The sequence below is a fragment of the Nicotiana sylvestris genome, chromosome 1 (genome assembly GCF_000393655.2).
Source record: "Nicotiana sylvestris chromosome 1, ASM39365v2, whole genome shotgun sequence".
Lineage (NCBI taxonomy): Eukaryota > Viridiplantae > Streptophyta > Magnoliopsida > Solanales > Solanaceae > Nicotiana > Nicotiana sylvestris.
The window spans coordinates 36,317,922-36,333,611 of NC_091057.1; the positions used below are offsets into that span (position 1 = coordinate 36,317,922).

At 38.0% G+C, this 15,690-nt stretch overlaps 1 protein-coding gene and 1 pseudogene across 13 annotated transcripts; both read left to right on the top strand.

Annotated features, from left to right (window-relative positions):
• Positions 1-15,690, top strand: part of LOC104211529 (very-long-chain aldehyde decarbonylase CER1-like) — a 143,138-nt pseudogene that overhangs the window by 2,503 nt on the left and 124,945 nt on the right.
• Positions 48-10,507, top strand: LOC104211524 (suppressor protein SRP40-like). 13 transcript variants are annotated; one of them, XM_070146798.1, is made up of 7 exons: positions 48-4,272; positions 4,379-4,460; positions 7,580-7,650; positions 8,687-8,821; positions 8,969-9,028; positions 9,923-9,979; positions 10,157-10,507. In XM_070146798.1, the coding sequence occupies exons 4-7, from the start codon at positions 8,702-8,704 to the stop codon at positions 10,394-10,396; spliced, it is 477 nt and encodes a 158-aa protein (XP_070002899.1). In that variant the 5' UTR covers positions 48-4,272; positions 4,379-4,460; positions 7,580-7,650; positions 8,687-8,701; the 3' UTR covers positions 10,397-10,507. The 13 variants fall into 13 exon arrangements, with proteins under 13 accessions (XP_070002899.1, XP_070002511.1, XP_070002555.1 ...); XM_070146410.1 differs by adding an exon at positions 6,529-6,596 and having other exon boundaries at positions 57-4,272; positions 9,923-10,507; XM_070146454.1 differs by adding an exon at positions 6,529-6,596 and having other exon boundaries at positions 57-4,272; positions 4,379-4,456; positions 9,923-10,507.

Below are 15,690 nucleotides of genomic sequence, written 5' to 3' on the forward strand. Positions count from 1 at the left end.
CTTTGAGCTCATCCCTAAGTGGATATTTTCTATGCCCCCCCCCCCCCTCTCAAGTACTTGATGTATACGCCCTCGTGAGTTTTCTTCCCATATATTTCAACAAGCTTAATTTACTGCATTATATGTACACAATCATGTTACATATAAGGTAATTGTATCTAAAATTTTATGATAAGTGTTACTCTAGTAAAGCCTTTATCAAGCAAGTCTTGCAACTGCTCCTTCAATTCTTTCAACTTAGGCGGGGTCATACGATACGGCGGGATAGAAATGGGCTGAGTGCCCGGAGCCAAATCAATGCAGAAGTCAATGTTCCTGTCGGGTGGCATACCCGGCAGGTTTGAAGGAAATACCTCAGGAAACTCACGAAAAACAGGCACAGAATTCATAGAAGGAACCTCGGCACTAGAATCACGAACATATGCCAAATAGGCCAAACACCCCTTCTCGACCATACGCCGAGCCTTCATATATGAGATAATCCTACGGATAGAATGACCAAGAGTCCCTCTCCACTCTAAACGAGGTAAACTCGGCAAGGCTAAGGTCACAGTCTTGGCATGACAGTCCAAGATAGCGTGGTAAAGTGATAACCAGTCCATCCCCAATATGACATCAAAATCAACCATATCCAAAAGTAACAAATCTACTCGAGTCTCAAGACCCCCAATCACAACTATACATGAACGATGGACACGATCTACCACAATAGAATCACCTACCGGTGTAAACACATATATAAGAGCACTCAAAGAATCACTAGGCATGACCAGATACGGTGCAAAATAAGATGACACATAAGAGTATGTAGATCCTGGATCAAATAGAACTAAAGCATCATCTCTACTACAAACCAGAACAGTACCTGTGATAATTGCATCAGAAGCCTCAGCCTCAGGCCTGGCTGGAAGAGCATAATATTAGGGCTGGGGCCCACCACTCTGAACTACCTCTCTAGGACGGTCTCCTGCTGGCTAGCCTCCACCTCTAGCACCTCTACCTCCATCTCTAGCTGGCTGGGTGGGCGGTGGAACATTCAGTGCCTGAACCATGGTACGGGAACCCTCATGCTGAGAGCTACTCGGTGCTCGAGGGCAAAATCTAGCAATATGCCTCGTATTGCCACAAATATAACAAGCCTTTGGCTGCTGAGCCTGCTGACCCTGACAGCCTGAATAACCACTCTGAAAACTCTGGAGTGGAGGTGCACTGATAGGAGCTGGAGGTGCACTGTAGGGAAGTTGATCAGAATACTGCATATGAGAACCACGGCCACCTGGAGCACCGTGAGAAGCCTGAAGTGCTGAATGAAATGTCCTGGAAGGATGGACCCTACCAAAAGAATCCATACTTCTAGATGAGGCACCACTGAACCGGCCTGAATGACGAGGCCTCTTGTCAGACCCCTGACCACTCCCCTATGATAGAACCATCCCAACTCTCCTGGCCACATTGGTCGCATCCTGGATAAAAATCTCGCTCCCCATCTCCTTAGCCATCTGCAATCGAATAGGCTGAACGAGTCCCTCAATGAATCTCATCACTCTCTCACTCTCTCTCTCAATGGGAAGTATAAGAAGAGCATGACGGGCCAAGTCAATAAATCTGGTCTCGTACTGAGTAACAGTCATAGAACCCTGCTGGAGACGCTCAAACTGCCTCCGATAGTTCTCCCTCCGAGTGATAGGAAGAAACTTCTCCAGAAATAGCTGAGAGAACTGATCCCAAGTCAAAGCTGGTGACCCAGCTGGTCTAGCCAAACAATAATCTCTCCGCCAAATCTTGGCGGATCCAGACAAACGAAAAGCAGCAAAGTCGACCCCATTGGTCTCCATTATCCCCATGTTGTGAAGAACCTCATGACAGCTGTCCAAATAATCCTGGGGATCCTCAGAAGATGTACCACCAAAAGTAGTAGTAAAAAATTTGGTGAACATGTCCAATCTCCACAAGGCATCAGTAGACATAGCTGGCCCCTCTCCGGTCTGTGCCACAACACCAGGCAGAACTACCCAACTGGTTGAGCTGTTGGAGTATGAAACTGGGGAGCCATCTGCTCCGGAGTGGGAGTAGCAGGAGTCTGGGCTCCTCCTCCGGCCTGAGAGACGGCTGGTGCAACATGAAGCAAGCATGCCTGGGCGACACTCTCCATAAAGCCCACTAGACGGACTAAAGCATCCTGAAATACTGGGGTGGCGATGAACCCCTCTAGGATCTGAGCTGGTCATGTTGGAACTGCCTGGGCTGGAACCTCATCGTCAAACTCAACCTGAGGCTCCGCCGCTGGTACTGCTGCTCAAGCTCTAGGCTGAGCCCTACCTCTGCCTCGGGCCTTAACACGGCCTCGACCTCTGCCCTTCGCAGGAGCTGCTACTAGGGGCTCGCGCTACTGGTCAGCTGGTGAAGCGATATGTGTTCTCACCATTTGCAAAATAACAGAGTGAAAGTTCAATTAGCTTTGAGAAATCAAGTCGCACGACAGGAAAGAATAGATTTGAAGTTTTTCTTAACTCTGTATCCTCTGGGGGATAAATACATACGTCTTCGTACCGATCCCTCAAACTCTATTAAGCTTGTCCGTAAATTGTGAGACCTAAGCAACCTAGAGCTCTGATACCAACTTGTCATGACTCACACTACTAGAAAAAGGCGGATTACTTGGGGATATTTACCTGGGGATAAAATCCCCAAATTTACCTCCGGATTTTCTTGCCAAAATCTAAAATTCTTAAATTATAAAATGTTATACATGCGAATTTAATTTCCCCCGATAAATCCGCAAGTAATTTTGGCGCCATTAGGCGCAAACATATTACCTGGGGAATTAATCGGCAAATCCTCTATTCGTAGGTGAATTCGTAGGTAAAATTGTTTTTTTTTTCTCATTTGTGAGTTGGCAGAAAATTCCCGAGGTAACGGTCATGCGGAGTTTGCTGCGGATTATTTCATGGGGATGTACCTGAGGATTTAGTTTTCCTGGGGAATTACCTGGGGTTATTTTTCTACGGTTTTACATGGGAAATATTTCCTAGGGAATTACCAGGGGATTTATGTACCTAGAAAAATACCTGTGGATTTATTGTTCGGGTTTTACCTGCGAATATTTTCATAGGAATTCTTTAATAGGGATTTACGTGTGATTTATTTACCTTTGACCTGCGTATTTATTTACTTGAGGAAATTGCCTGGGAATATCTTGAAGCGGTGTCACCTAAATATTTCCATGGCGAAATACTCGAGGATTTAATTTCTTGTATAATTAGCTGGGGATTTGTGTATTGCGAGTTTAACTAGAACATTTTTCTTGGTGATTTAGCTGAGGATTCCGTCACTCTGAGATTTATCTTTTTTCTTGCATAATGATTTACTTGCTCCGAGCTTGAGTCATAGTACTGTCTTTGAAAATTACATATGTTGTATTGAGAATTTTATTACTTGCTGAATTATTTTTGCATCGATTTGAAATTTATTATCTCTTTGTGGTTAAGTTTATTATCTCTACTTCTTAAGCTTATTAATTTAGCTATGCATATATTACCGCAAATAAAAAGATAATACCAAGCTAATCAGAGGGCATGAGAATAAGTTAAAAGTAATAGTAATGAATTATTTTATCTTAAACTTGGAAGATAATTAACATATTGAAGAAGTTCGATCGTAGACAAAAGTGTATAGGTTTATTCACTAAAAAATGTCAAAATTGTGACGGAAATTTTATGACAGATAGGTCTATCACAAATTTGTGACGGAGTTGTGCAGATTTGTGATGAATCACCCTTACATAGCCGAAAATTTAAGGAAACAATAAATTCTTTAACATATATTCTATTTATGACGGATTTGTGATGGATTCGTAATGGAATTTAGAGAAAAGATTTTGTGACAAAAATAATCCGTCACGAAATTTTGGCGGCAAAATAGTGTGGCGAAATTCCGTCACAAATATTATTAAAAAAATATACTCCGTAGTAGTTAATAGAACTTTTTTTTTGTGATGCCCAAATGCGTTCTCAAATTTGTAATTGTCAATTAATCCCACAAAAATTTGGGACTAACTTTTACTTTTCCCACCTTACTTTACCGCCCGTATCAAAATTCTTTTGGTCCAAAGACCTAATATTTTGTTTCCCCCCAAAATGAAATCACCACAGAGAGCCTCCTTTCACAAAACCCTTCTATACCACCATTAGTAGACTACATTCAACCAGTATTCTTTAACCAACAAGCTTCGATTTCTCTGTAGTTTGGTGCTCTGTCAACTGCTTTTCCTTTGTAAGTATCTCCTCTTTCACTCTCATTTTTTCTTTTCTTTTCTTTTTCTTTTTTTGTTTTGTTTTGGTTGTAAAATTAAATTTCATATTATATATTTTGTGGTCAGGTAAAGCGATTACTTCAAGGTTGTGAGACACCATTTATTGAGGCAGCACCTCTAGTTTCTCAACGATATACTATTGTTGTTGGTATCTCCTCTTTTACTTTGATTTGCTCTTTTTTAATATATTTGGTCATAAATTTAGAAGCATTTAGACAGATTTTAGGTTCTTTTCAACTCTATGGTTTTCTAAATTCTCAGTATTTTGCTTGAACAAAGTGGCATGTTGAAGTGAATATAATCGTTGACCCATCTCTGAATACTTCAAATTTGTAAAATATCTTAGTGGGTCTTTATCATATATGCTAGAATAGAGAAAACGCGAAGTGAAAGACCCAAATGAGTTAGTTTCTCTACTAGTAAAATAAAATGAACACTTGAATTTTTACTGATATGTGATCTTTTAGAGATAGTTTATTTTATTTCGTTTTATATTTGAGTTTTGAGATATGGAAGGTTTTTTAATTTGTAATTTTTGGTGTATATACAAATAAGAACTCTATTAGAAGTTCTCTTTAGTTGTTTGGATTGACCATGCAGAAGTGATGTATGTAATTAATTTAATTTTTTTGTGTCTTAAAATGAGATATTGTGTTGGCCTTCTGTAACGATCCGAACCGTCGTTTCCTGTATTTTCGTCCCGTATTCCCCGTTAAATGCTTATTCATGTTTCAATATGTGTACTTGGTGAATTTGAGTCAATTCGGATTGAGTTTGGTATGAAATGGGACAATTAGTCTCTTTAAGGAAGAATTAGTTTGGAAAAGTCAATCGGACGTTGACTTGTGAGTTAGAGGGCTCGAAATTGAATTCCGATGATTCGGTTAGTTTCGGGGGTTGATTTAAGGCCTAGGAGCGCAATTGGAATTAATTTTGGAGGTCCGGTGAAGAAATTAGCTCATTTTGGCAAAGTTAGTATTTTGGCTATTTCCGGTTGATAGGTGAAATTTTGATTCGACGGTCGGAATGGAATTCCGAGAATTTCTGTAGCTTCGTTATGTCATTTTGGACTTGTGTGCAAAATTTGAAGTCAATCGGACGTGATTTGATAGGTTTCGGCATCGGAAATAGAAGTTGGAAATTCTAAAGTTCATAAAACTTGGATTGGAGGTTGATTCATGATTTTAGCGTTGTTTGATGTGATTTGAGGCCTCGAGCAAGTCCGTAATGTATTTTGGGACTGGTTGGTATTATTGGTCGGGGTCCCGGGGGCCTCGGGTGTGTTTCGGATGCCCAACGGGTCATTTTTGGAAGATTTTTGCCGTTTTGAGCATAAATGTAATGATCTAAAGGTTCATTTTTAGTTCTAGAGATCCAAATTTGATTTCGAGACTTCCAGAATTTAAATCATGAATTATAGGACTGATCTGGAAATTTTGGTTTAATTTCATCAAGTCGCGATTGGGTTTTTGACGTGAAATGTGACTTAATTGTTTAACGAGTGAAATGGGTATTGAACTGGGTAAACAAGCTCCGAATTGAGTTTCGATTGAAGGGTTGTGTTCGTATTATTATTTGTGACACATAGGAACAAGAATCGTCTAATTCCGAGTTCGTATGATGGAGTTAGAGCCATTTTAGTGAAAAATGGTTGTGTTGCAAATTTCTTAAAAGCTGCTGTATTTTCTGCAGCAGTGAACAGTACCCGCGCGGGTGAACAGTGAACAGTGACCTCACGCGCATGAACAGTGCCCCCGCGTGAACAGTACCGAAAATTTCTGGACAGATTTAATGTCCAGCAGTCCGAGTTTGGTCATTTTTTTTGACTTCCAAGCTCGGATTTTGGGCGATTTTTAGCAAGAAATCTTGGGAAATCTTGAGGTAAGTCACTTGTGATTATTTCTACTCAATAATATTGAATTATCATCGAATAATCCGACTAGATTACATGTTTTTGAGGAGTAAATTGAAGATTTAGGCCTAGAGATTTGAAAATAAGATTTGAGGGCTCATTTGAACTCCGATTTTGGTAAATTTTATATGTACGGACTCGTGGCGAGACGAGGAATCCGGTGATGTGTCTTTTGTAATTTTTCGAGAAGTGGGCCTGGGGCTCGGGTTTTGCGAATTTCGTGAATTTCGATATTTTTCGAGTCTTTTCGATTGGGTTATATTCCCTTAGCCTATTGTAATGTATTCGTTGTGGTTTTGACCAGATTCGACGCGCGAAGAGGTAAATTCGAGAGGCAAGGGCATAGCGGAGTAGACGTTGGACCGTCTTGAGGTGAGTAATGATTTTAAATGATGCACTGAGGGTTTGAAACCCCGGATTGCACAACATACTGCTATGTTGAGATGAGACACGCGTTGTATGACGAGCGCGGGGTCATTTACTATTGGGGATTGTGACTTGGTCCATCCCAGTTGATATTTTTACCGCGTAATTGATAAAGATTTATTGTTTTTCACTATGATTGGGCTTATTGCCATATTTGGGCTTCGTGCCAATTATCTGAAATCTTTTGTGAATTTACATCACTATTTTCCTCACGAATTGAAATATTATTTGAACTCAGTCCAATTGAATTATATTATTTTGTGAACTCAGCTACATTTATACTCAACTCGAGATTTAATGATATTTATAATGTTGTTGAGCTGAGCACTATTGTTTTACTGATGCCCAAGAGGCTTATGATTATTTTCTGGACTGATTGAGGCCGAGGGCCATACGTGAGGATATGTTGAGTGATGTGAGGAGGCTTTCAGGCCTCGAGTGTTATATGAGGAGGCTTTCAGGCCTCGTGTGTGATGTGTGAAGGCTTTCAGGCCTATTGATATTGCACTTGGGCTGTAGGAGCCCCTCCGGAGTCTGTACACACCCCTAGTGAGTGCAGGGTACCCAGGTGAGTTGGGAGTGGGCCCGAGAGGCCGTTGCTTGTGTGTAGTGAGTTGGGAGTGAGCCCGAGGGGCTGATGTTGTGTGCTGGTGAGTTGGGAGTGAGCCCGAGGGGCTGATACTATACTGAGATTTACATATTGAGCTCGAGGGGCAAGCTTTTGATTTATCTTTACTGTGAAAATTATTTGTCTTTACTGTTTTAAAAGAAAAATTATCTGATACTCAATATTTTATTGTATAACTAATTTTACTGCTCGGGATAGCGCTATATTGTGCCGTTATGAGATTTCATGTTTTCAGTCGTTATTTATTTTTATTACTCATTGGGTCGGAGTACTCACATTACTCCCTGCACCATATGTGCAGATACAGGCAGAGTTGAGTTCGCTCCTGAGCGCTGATTCTTTCCAGACCAGGCGGTGACTAGGAGTAACGAGGTAGCTATTGACGTCCGCAGCCCCGTTTTCTCCCTTATCTTTGTTATTTATGATAATTTCAGACTTTGTAAAATATTAGTAAACTCTGTAGTAGCTCATGACTTGTGACACCCCGATTTCGGGCTGAGTTGGGAGGGTTTTCCTTGTTCTATCACGGTTATTTCGCATTTAAGATTATATTGCCCATGATTTAGACTTATTCCTATTAAGTAATTATAAAGAGATGTACTGTTTTGTTGATTGGCTGGCCTTGTTCTCACGAGAGGCACCATCACGATCGGGTTGGGATTTTGGGTCGTGACACCTTCCTCTTCAAGAATACAATGGCGTTGTATTAATGGTTTAAAAGACCCATGTATGTTATTTTAACTCATGTATGTTATTTTGCTGGGCCATCTTATAACCGAAACTTGGAAGAGGACCCGAATCCAACAACTAAAAATCTTTATAATATGCTCAAAGCATCAGAACAAGAAATTTGGAAAGGAAACTCCCATTGGCATTCACAATTGTCTGTCGTTGCTCGATTGTTGAATCTAAAGGCAGAACATCATTTTTCCAAAAGGTGTTATGATGCCTTATGTCAATTTTTATAGGAATTGATGCCGATCGATAATATAATGACAGATAGATTTTATAGTACCAAAAAGTTAAAACATGTGATGTGGAATGAACTATTTTATGAAGTTGGCAGTAAGTTAAATTAGTATTACTATAGAAATTTGGGTAGTTTGTGATTTCCTTTACTTATATTTTGCAATTTGTTTTGTACATCTTTGTTATGTATCGACAAATGAAACGAAATTTGAAAACTAGTTACTTGATCTTATAATGATTTTTGTTGTTGTTAAGGCATATCACTGCTTGTATGTTAATTTTTTTTGGGTATATTCAAATCTGCTACCAAATTCTATTTGAATGACTTATAAATGTTACATATTGCATAATATACTAATGAATTGGAACTTTCTTTGATTTGATTAGTGCTGATTCTAGTGTCCCAATACTGATCTTTTTGGTAAATTTGATTTTCAAGTGCATTTAGTTAAGAATGAGTGATTCGACATCATCAGTTCCTGCAACTCTTGGTACTCCGAGTACTCCTAGTACTCCAGATGTCTCTATTGGATCAACTACCAACTTATGCACATCTGATCGGTCAGTCATATCAGTTAAGGGAGAAAAGTATGAAACAAATACTTTTGTATATATGTTTAACTTTTCTAAGTGTAGATATCATGAAATCTGTAAAGTATTTATTTTTAATTATGCTCCAGGTTCATTCCTAATGGTCATGCTATCTCGACAATTGTCACAGAGACCTTCAAGGAGCGACAAGATGCTACTGATTACTCATGCTAAATCTATAAGCGTTCAAGTAAGTTCCTTATTCATGATCTTGTATGACAACTTTTTTGAGTGCTAATTTATACTAATTGTCAGCTTTCCTAGCTTCTGGTAAACTTTGGTATGTTGATAACTTCATGGTCATTAATTCCCATTTAGAATATTGATCTTTAATATCTACTAAAAGATGTGTACTTACTGTATCTAATAAATTATAAAGAATGATATGTGATTATCCCATTATATAAAAGAACATTCAACGAAAAGTCATATCATTCCAAATCATATTCATATAGACATAACTTTACAAAATAATTTCATCTTTCTTTTCTGTGTGCTTCTTCTTATTAGTTGTTGGAGTTAATGATATATAAAGGCGGGTGTTGTAGTTATTAGTTATCTTTACTTATAATTTTGACAAGTACTTTGTGACTAACTGGCCATCAAAGTAGAGTACAATGAGAATAATAAAGATCCTAGTCCAGCTAAATCTGCAACCATGCGAAAGAGTTAAATAAAATAAAGTGATTCTAGTTTGTGCGTTATTTCAGATGTTTCATTCCTAACGCATATTGCTAGTTCTTATGTCCAAAGAAGGATTACAAGTGGATACATAATAATGTGAATAATCTAACGAGTAAGCGATAGGTATCTTTATTGATTAAGATGCAAATTTGATGGAATTGGTAGAAAATTGATATAACCTTTATTTTCATTATTGACTTACAATATGGGTAGCTATTTGTTTTCTTTTTATTTTCTTGACTCCTTATATTTGAGCAGTTGGTTCACCATTTTTGGGCTCTGTATTACATATTTTTTCTCCTGAGAACAATAGTTAATTCTTGTCCTTATTAATTTTTTCTCTTGAGAACGATGTTCTATTGGCACTATATAATATCTCAAATAACTTATTTTGGTGCAGAATAGTTTTGAAAAAAAGAAACAAGAACTGTCAGCTTCTCAAAGTGCATCAACTGAGGTAGGAGACACTAACTCAACAAGCCAATTAAGTGAAATGGATATTTGGGTGCAATCTGTTGGTGGAAAGAAAAAAGGAAGGATTGCAGGACTTGATTCTTTGGGTCGACCTGTAAAAGCACTTAAGCATTCAACACCTACTTTACAAAGAGAAATTGATGAGATAATTAAATCTCAGGTGCATGCTTCCAATGCTGACTTATATGCTCAGTTGCAAGAAGAGCGGCGCAAAAATAAAAAGATGAGGAAAGAATTAGACTTATTGAAGAAGTATGTGAATTTCAATGCATCATCTTCAGATGAGTTATCATCTCAAGAAGACAATCAAGGATCTGAGAACGAAAGTGACGATGACTTCGATAATGTGAATGAAAGTGGTTCTGACCCTGATAACACAAATGAAAGTGACAAATCATGATTGAGATGTTCATTAGACTATTAAGTTTCACATTTGAGATATTTTGGTTTTTGATTAAGGATTATATGATATTACATGGATTTGGGGATTTCAAATATTTCTTTTGTTTCATTGGAAATCTTACATGGTGATTTACCTACGAATTATTATTTGGGAACTTTGTTGGGGTTTTACGTGGAACATTTTCATGGGAATTTTCTTGCGAAAATGTGCTCCTGCGGATTTTACTTGGGGCTTTTCAAAGAAATTTCTTGCGGAAATATTCACAAGAAAATCCCTTTCGACCATAATTTTTCACCTCAAAATTTCCTACGGAAAGGATTTTCATGGGGAATTACATGCGGATTTCTTCCTACAAAAATTCCCAAGAAAATTCCTCTTTTACGAATTTTTACCAAAATATTATTGCGATTTTTTTTGAGATGTTTCGCTGATAAATCCGCAAGTAAGTTACATGGGATACAAAATCCCCAGGTAATTTACCTGGGGATATTTTAATTTCTAGGTAATAATTACCTACAGAGGTTTTTCCAACAGATTTATTTTGGTAGGAAATTCCGCAGAAAATCAAAGTACTTGCGATTTTTTTTTATCTTATCCCTTGGAAAATCCCCATGTAATAAGCACTTTTTTTATAGTGCTAGATTTTTACCCTCGGGAGTCGTGATGACACCTAGCCACCTACTAGTGAAAGCTAGGCAAGCCAATCATTACAATTATTTAACCCTTTTCATTTTTAATCCCTTAACAATTGTGAGTTAATATTTTATAAACAACGGAAATAATAAAGCGGAAGAATGAAATATAACAATTTAAAATAATACCGGTACAAATCCATAAACAAAAGCTACCTAGAATTGGTGTCACAATCTCACAGATTATCTAGGAATACTACAAATAGGGGTCTGAAAGATAAACACAAAGTTGTTTCTGAAATACATAAAAGAAACAGTAAGGAAAGATAGAAGGAGACTCCAAGGCCTGCGGACGCCTGCAGGACTACCTCGGGTTGCCTGATGGACTGAAGGCAGCAACCTCATTGTGGTCCAAAAGCTGCAGTACCGGGACCTGCCCACAGTGCAGAGTGTAGTATCAGCACAACTGACCCCATGTGCTGGTAAGTGCCTAGCCTAACCTCGACGAAGTAGTGACGAGGCTAGGACAAGACTACCAAATAAACCTGTGCAGTTATATCGCATACAACAAGTAATAACGACAGAAACTAGCAGTTAAAGATGGGAAGGGGAAACATGCTGCGGGGAATATCATGTACAAACAAATCTCAATAAAGAAATGAAAGGAATACAAAAATTGAACTGTAAGCAAGAATAAGGAAATCAAAGACAAGTGCACGGCATCACCCTTCGTGCTTTTACTCTCGTCCTCACCATAAGAATCAATATAATCGGCACGGTATCACCCTTCGTGCTTTTACCTCACATAATCATGGCACGGAATGATCCTTCGTGCATTATCACTCATATCATGGCATGGCATTGTACATCGTACGGCACGACATCACCTTTCGTGCTTTTTTCTCACAATATCGGCAAAGCATCACCCTTCGTGCATTAACACTCTCTCACAAATATCATGCACGACATCGCCCTTCGTGCTTTTACACTCTTCCTTACCCAAGCAACAATCACAAAGCAATACGGGCAAGAGAATCAATAAAATCACAATAGGGTCCCGGCAAGGGAATATCATAATAACAATATCCCGACAAGGGAACAATAGCATAAGTAATAACATCCCGTAAGGGAGATAATATCAAAAGCAATAACATCCCGACAAGAGAGACAATATCATAAACCTCTTCTCTTTTCCACAATTACTTCACAACTCAATTCTCAACTTGAGCCAACGCTCTACAATGTTCAATTACTAGTAATACTTCCACAAGTCTTGTTCAACAATAAAAATCATCATATAAAGTATGAACAATACGAAACGGGGTCACATCAATCATAGTATAAGACTCACGGGCATGCTTGACACCGACGTTTAGATACTCGTCACCACACCTATACGTCGTACTCAACAATTAACACATAGCAAATAAGACACAACTATTAATCCCTCAAGCTAAGGTTAGACCAAACACTTATCTCAATGCCACGAACACAATTCAAGCCTCAACTATCGCTTTACCTCTTGTTTCCACCACCAATTCGCTTGTATCTAGCCACAATTTATTTAACGATATCAATAAATGCTAAATGAATCAATTCTAATACATGAAAATAGGTTTTCTAAAGATTTCCCCAAAAAGTCAAAAATCGACCCCGGGCACACATGGTCAAAACCCGAGGTTCGAACCAAAACCCGATTACTCATTCACTCACAAACTCAAATATATAATTTGTTTTGAAATCGGACCTCAAATCGAGATCCAAATCCCCAAAATTTGAAAATCCTAAGTTCTATCCAAAACACCAAATTTCACCCATGAAAACCCTTGATTTTGAATTGAAATCATGTGAAATAAAATTATAGATTAAAGAAAATGAGTTAGAAACGACTTAAAATTGATTTGGAGAAGAAATTTTTTTTAGAAAATCGCCCAAGAGAGCTTAGGGTTTGAGAGAGTTTGAAAAATGAAGAAAAATGTGTTTAAGTCCAAATTAACTGCTCACAGGTGTCACAATTACGATCAGGGTTCGCAATTGCGAACCCCTTCAGGACCTGTTGTCTTTGCAAATGCGAAGAATTTGTCGCATATGCGACCATGGGAAAATCCTGTCACCCTCGCAATTGCAAAGGAAACATCGCATTTACGATTGGGAGGGCTTCGCAATTCCCACCTAGCGTTCGCATTTGCGAAAAGGGCTTGCCCAGGCTTGGTTCGCATTTGCGACATTGGGGTCGCATTTACCAAGCATGTCCACTTCGCTATTGCGAAGCCTGATCTCGCAATTGCAAGATTAGAGGCCTGGGCAAAAATAACAGATACCAGCACTTGCTCCTAAGACCAATTTCACTCCGTGGCCTATCCAAAGATCACCCGAGTCTTCGGGGCTCCGAACCAAACATGCACGCAAGTCTAAAAATATCATACGGACTTGCTCGTGCGATCAAATCATCAAAATAACATCAACAACTATGAATTAAACCTCAAATTCATGAAATCACTCAAGAACATCAAAATTACTATTTTCTCAACTATAGGTCCGTTTTATACCAAACCAATTCCGTTCTTTACCAAATTTTACAGATTCAACTTAATTATTATTTCAAACTTGTACTAGGCTCCGGAACCAAGATACGGGCCCGATACCATCAAGAAAATGCATCAATTCACTTCTAAAAATCTTTATATTTTCCAGAAAATAATTTTCTTTAAAAATTTATTTTTCGGGTTTGGGACCTCGGAATTCTACTCCAGGTATACGGCCAAGTTCCAAATTTTACTGGGGACCCTACGAGACCGTCGGATCACGGGTTCGAGTCCGTTTACCAAGAATGTTGACCAAAGTCAAATTTATTCAATTTTAAAAGCCAATTTCCTTATTTTACTTAGTTTTCACATAAAAGCTTTCCTGAAACGCGCCCGGACTGCGCGCGCAAATCGAAGCGAGACAAAGAGAGGTTTTTAAGGCCTCGAAACACAAAATTGTGACAAGCATCTCCTCTAACCAATTCTTTTGCCTGATACATACTCAGGTCCAATACTAAATAGATCCCTTTCTGATTTTTTATTTGAGTTGCTAAGCCCGATGAGCGATGATTCTAAAACAACTTCATCCACCTCCAGCATGCTGCTACCCTGGTCCTCCAATGTTTGAGAAAGGCCCTTGCTATCCGGACTTGATATACCCACTGCCTTTGCCACTAACATTAAGCTATTTTGATCGCCTGAGTCTTCCTTGTTCTCTTGCCCTTATGCTGCCCTTTTCCTTTCCTGTTCTGCTATAGTCTGAGTCACATTCTCTCTGATGTTACACAGGTTTCCTTCTTCATCAACACAAAGATTGATGTCCTCCTCTATTATAGCTATCTTCTTCTTGCCCTTCCTATTTGATAGGCTAGGCTTAAAAGAAACCTTGCTTTTCTTCTGTGGCATCTTCTTACTTTGCTCTTTTTTTTTTTTTTTTTTTAAATCTCTCCCTCATGTCTGTTTTAGGCTCATCCTTTGCTGTTTCCATGGCCCTATTACTTGTACCCAACTCCCTCACTACTATAAATCCGGAAAAAAACGACCAAAATTTAGCGACCAAAGTTGGTCTGTGGGAAAAAGCGACCAAAGTTGGTCGCTAAACTAGCGAAAATAATAAAATAAATAAAATAGCGACCAAGGTTGGTCGCTATTTGGTCGCTATATTAGTCAAAATGTTGACTGGACTGGTCAGACTTTCTTGGTCAAACATTTACTGAGATTAGTGACCAATGTTGGTCGCTAAAGTGGGACCCACCTACAAAATTTTAATAATTATATTATTATTTTAAAAAAATTATAAAATATAAATATATATAATATAAAAATTGCGACCAACGTTGGTCGCAACTTAAAGGGTAGGAAGATACCGTCCAACTTTGGTCGCTTAAATGGGACCCAGTTATACAATTTTAATAATTATATTATTAATTTAAATATTATATGAAATATAATTAAATCTAATTTAAATATAGCGACCAACTTTGGTCGCTAAATTAAATTCTTGAATAAATGGCGACAAAAGTTGGTCTCTATTCAGGTCAACAATGGTCAAATTTAAAAATCACTTTTGTATTTACTATCTAAATAATATAAATGTAAGCCGTTAATACTTTTGTAATACAAGGGATGAATAGTACTACGAATCGTGTGTGTGTCTCTCTCTCTCTCTCTCTCTCTCTCTCTCTCTCTATATATATATATATATATATATATATATATATGTGTGTGTGTGTGTGTGTGTGTGTGTGTGTGTGTATTCAATCTGTAGCCTTTTCTTTTCAAAATTAATGTGTTGTCTTTTATTTAAAAGTAGTCTTGGGATTTACAAAAACTTCCTGAAGAAGTCTTGAAAGTACCTGTATGTGCTAGTACTATGCTAATTGACTGCAGGTACGTCCTGGACAGGTTAGGTAAATATATATAGCTTATATATAATATATATATACTTACGCTATATTATGCACTGAGTATAAGTGTATTAGGTAATACTGTATCGAATATAGCTTATATATATAATATATGTACTTACGCTATACTATGCACTAAGTATAAGTGTATTAGGTAATACTGTATCGAATATAGCTTATATATATATATATATATATATATATATATATATACTTACGCTATACTA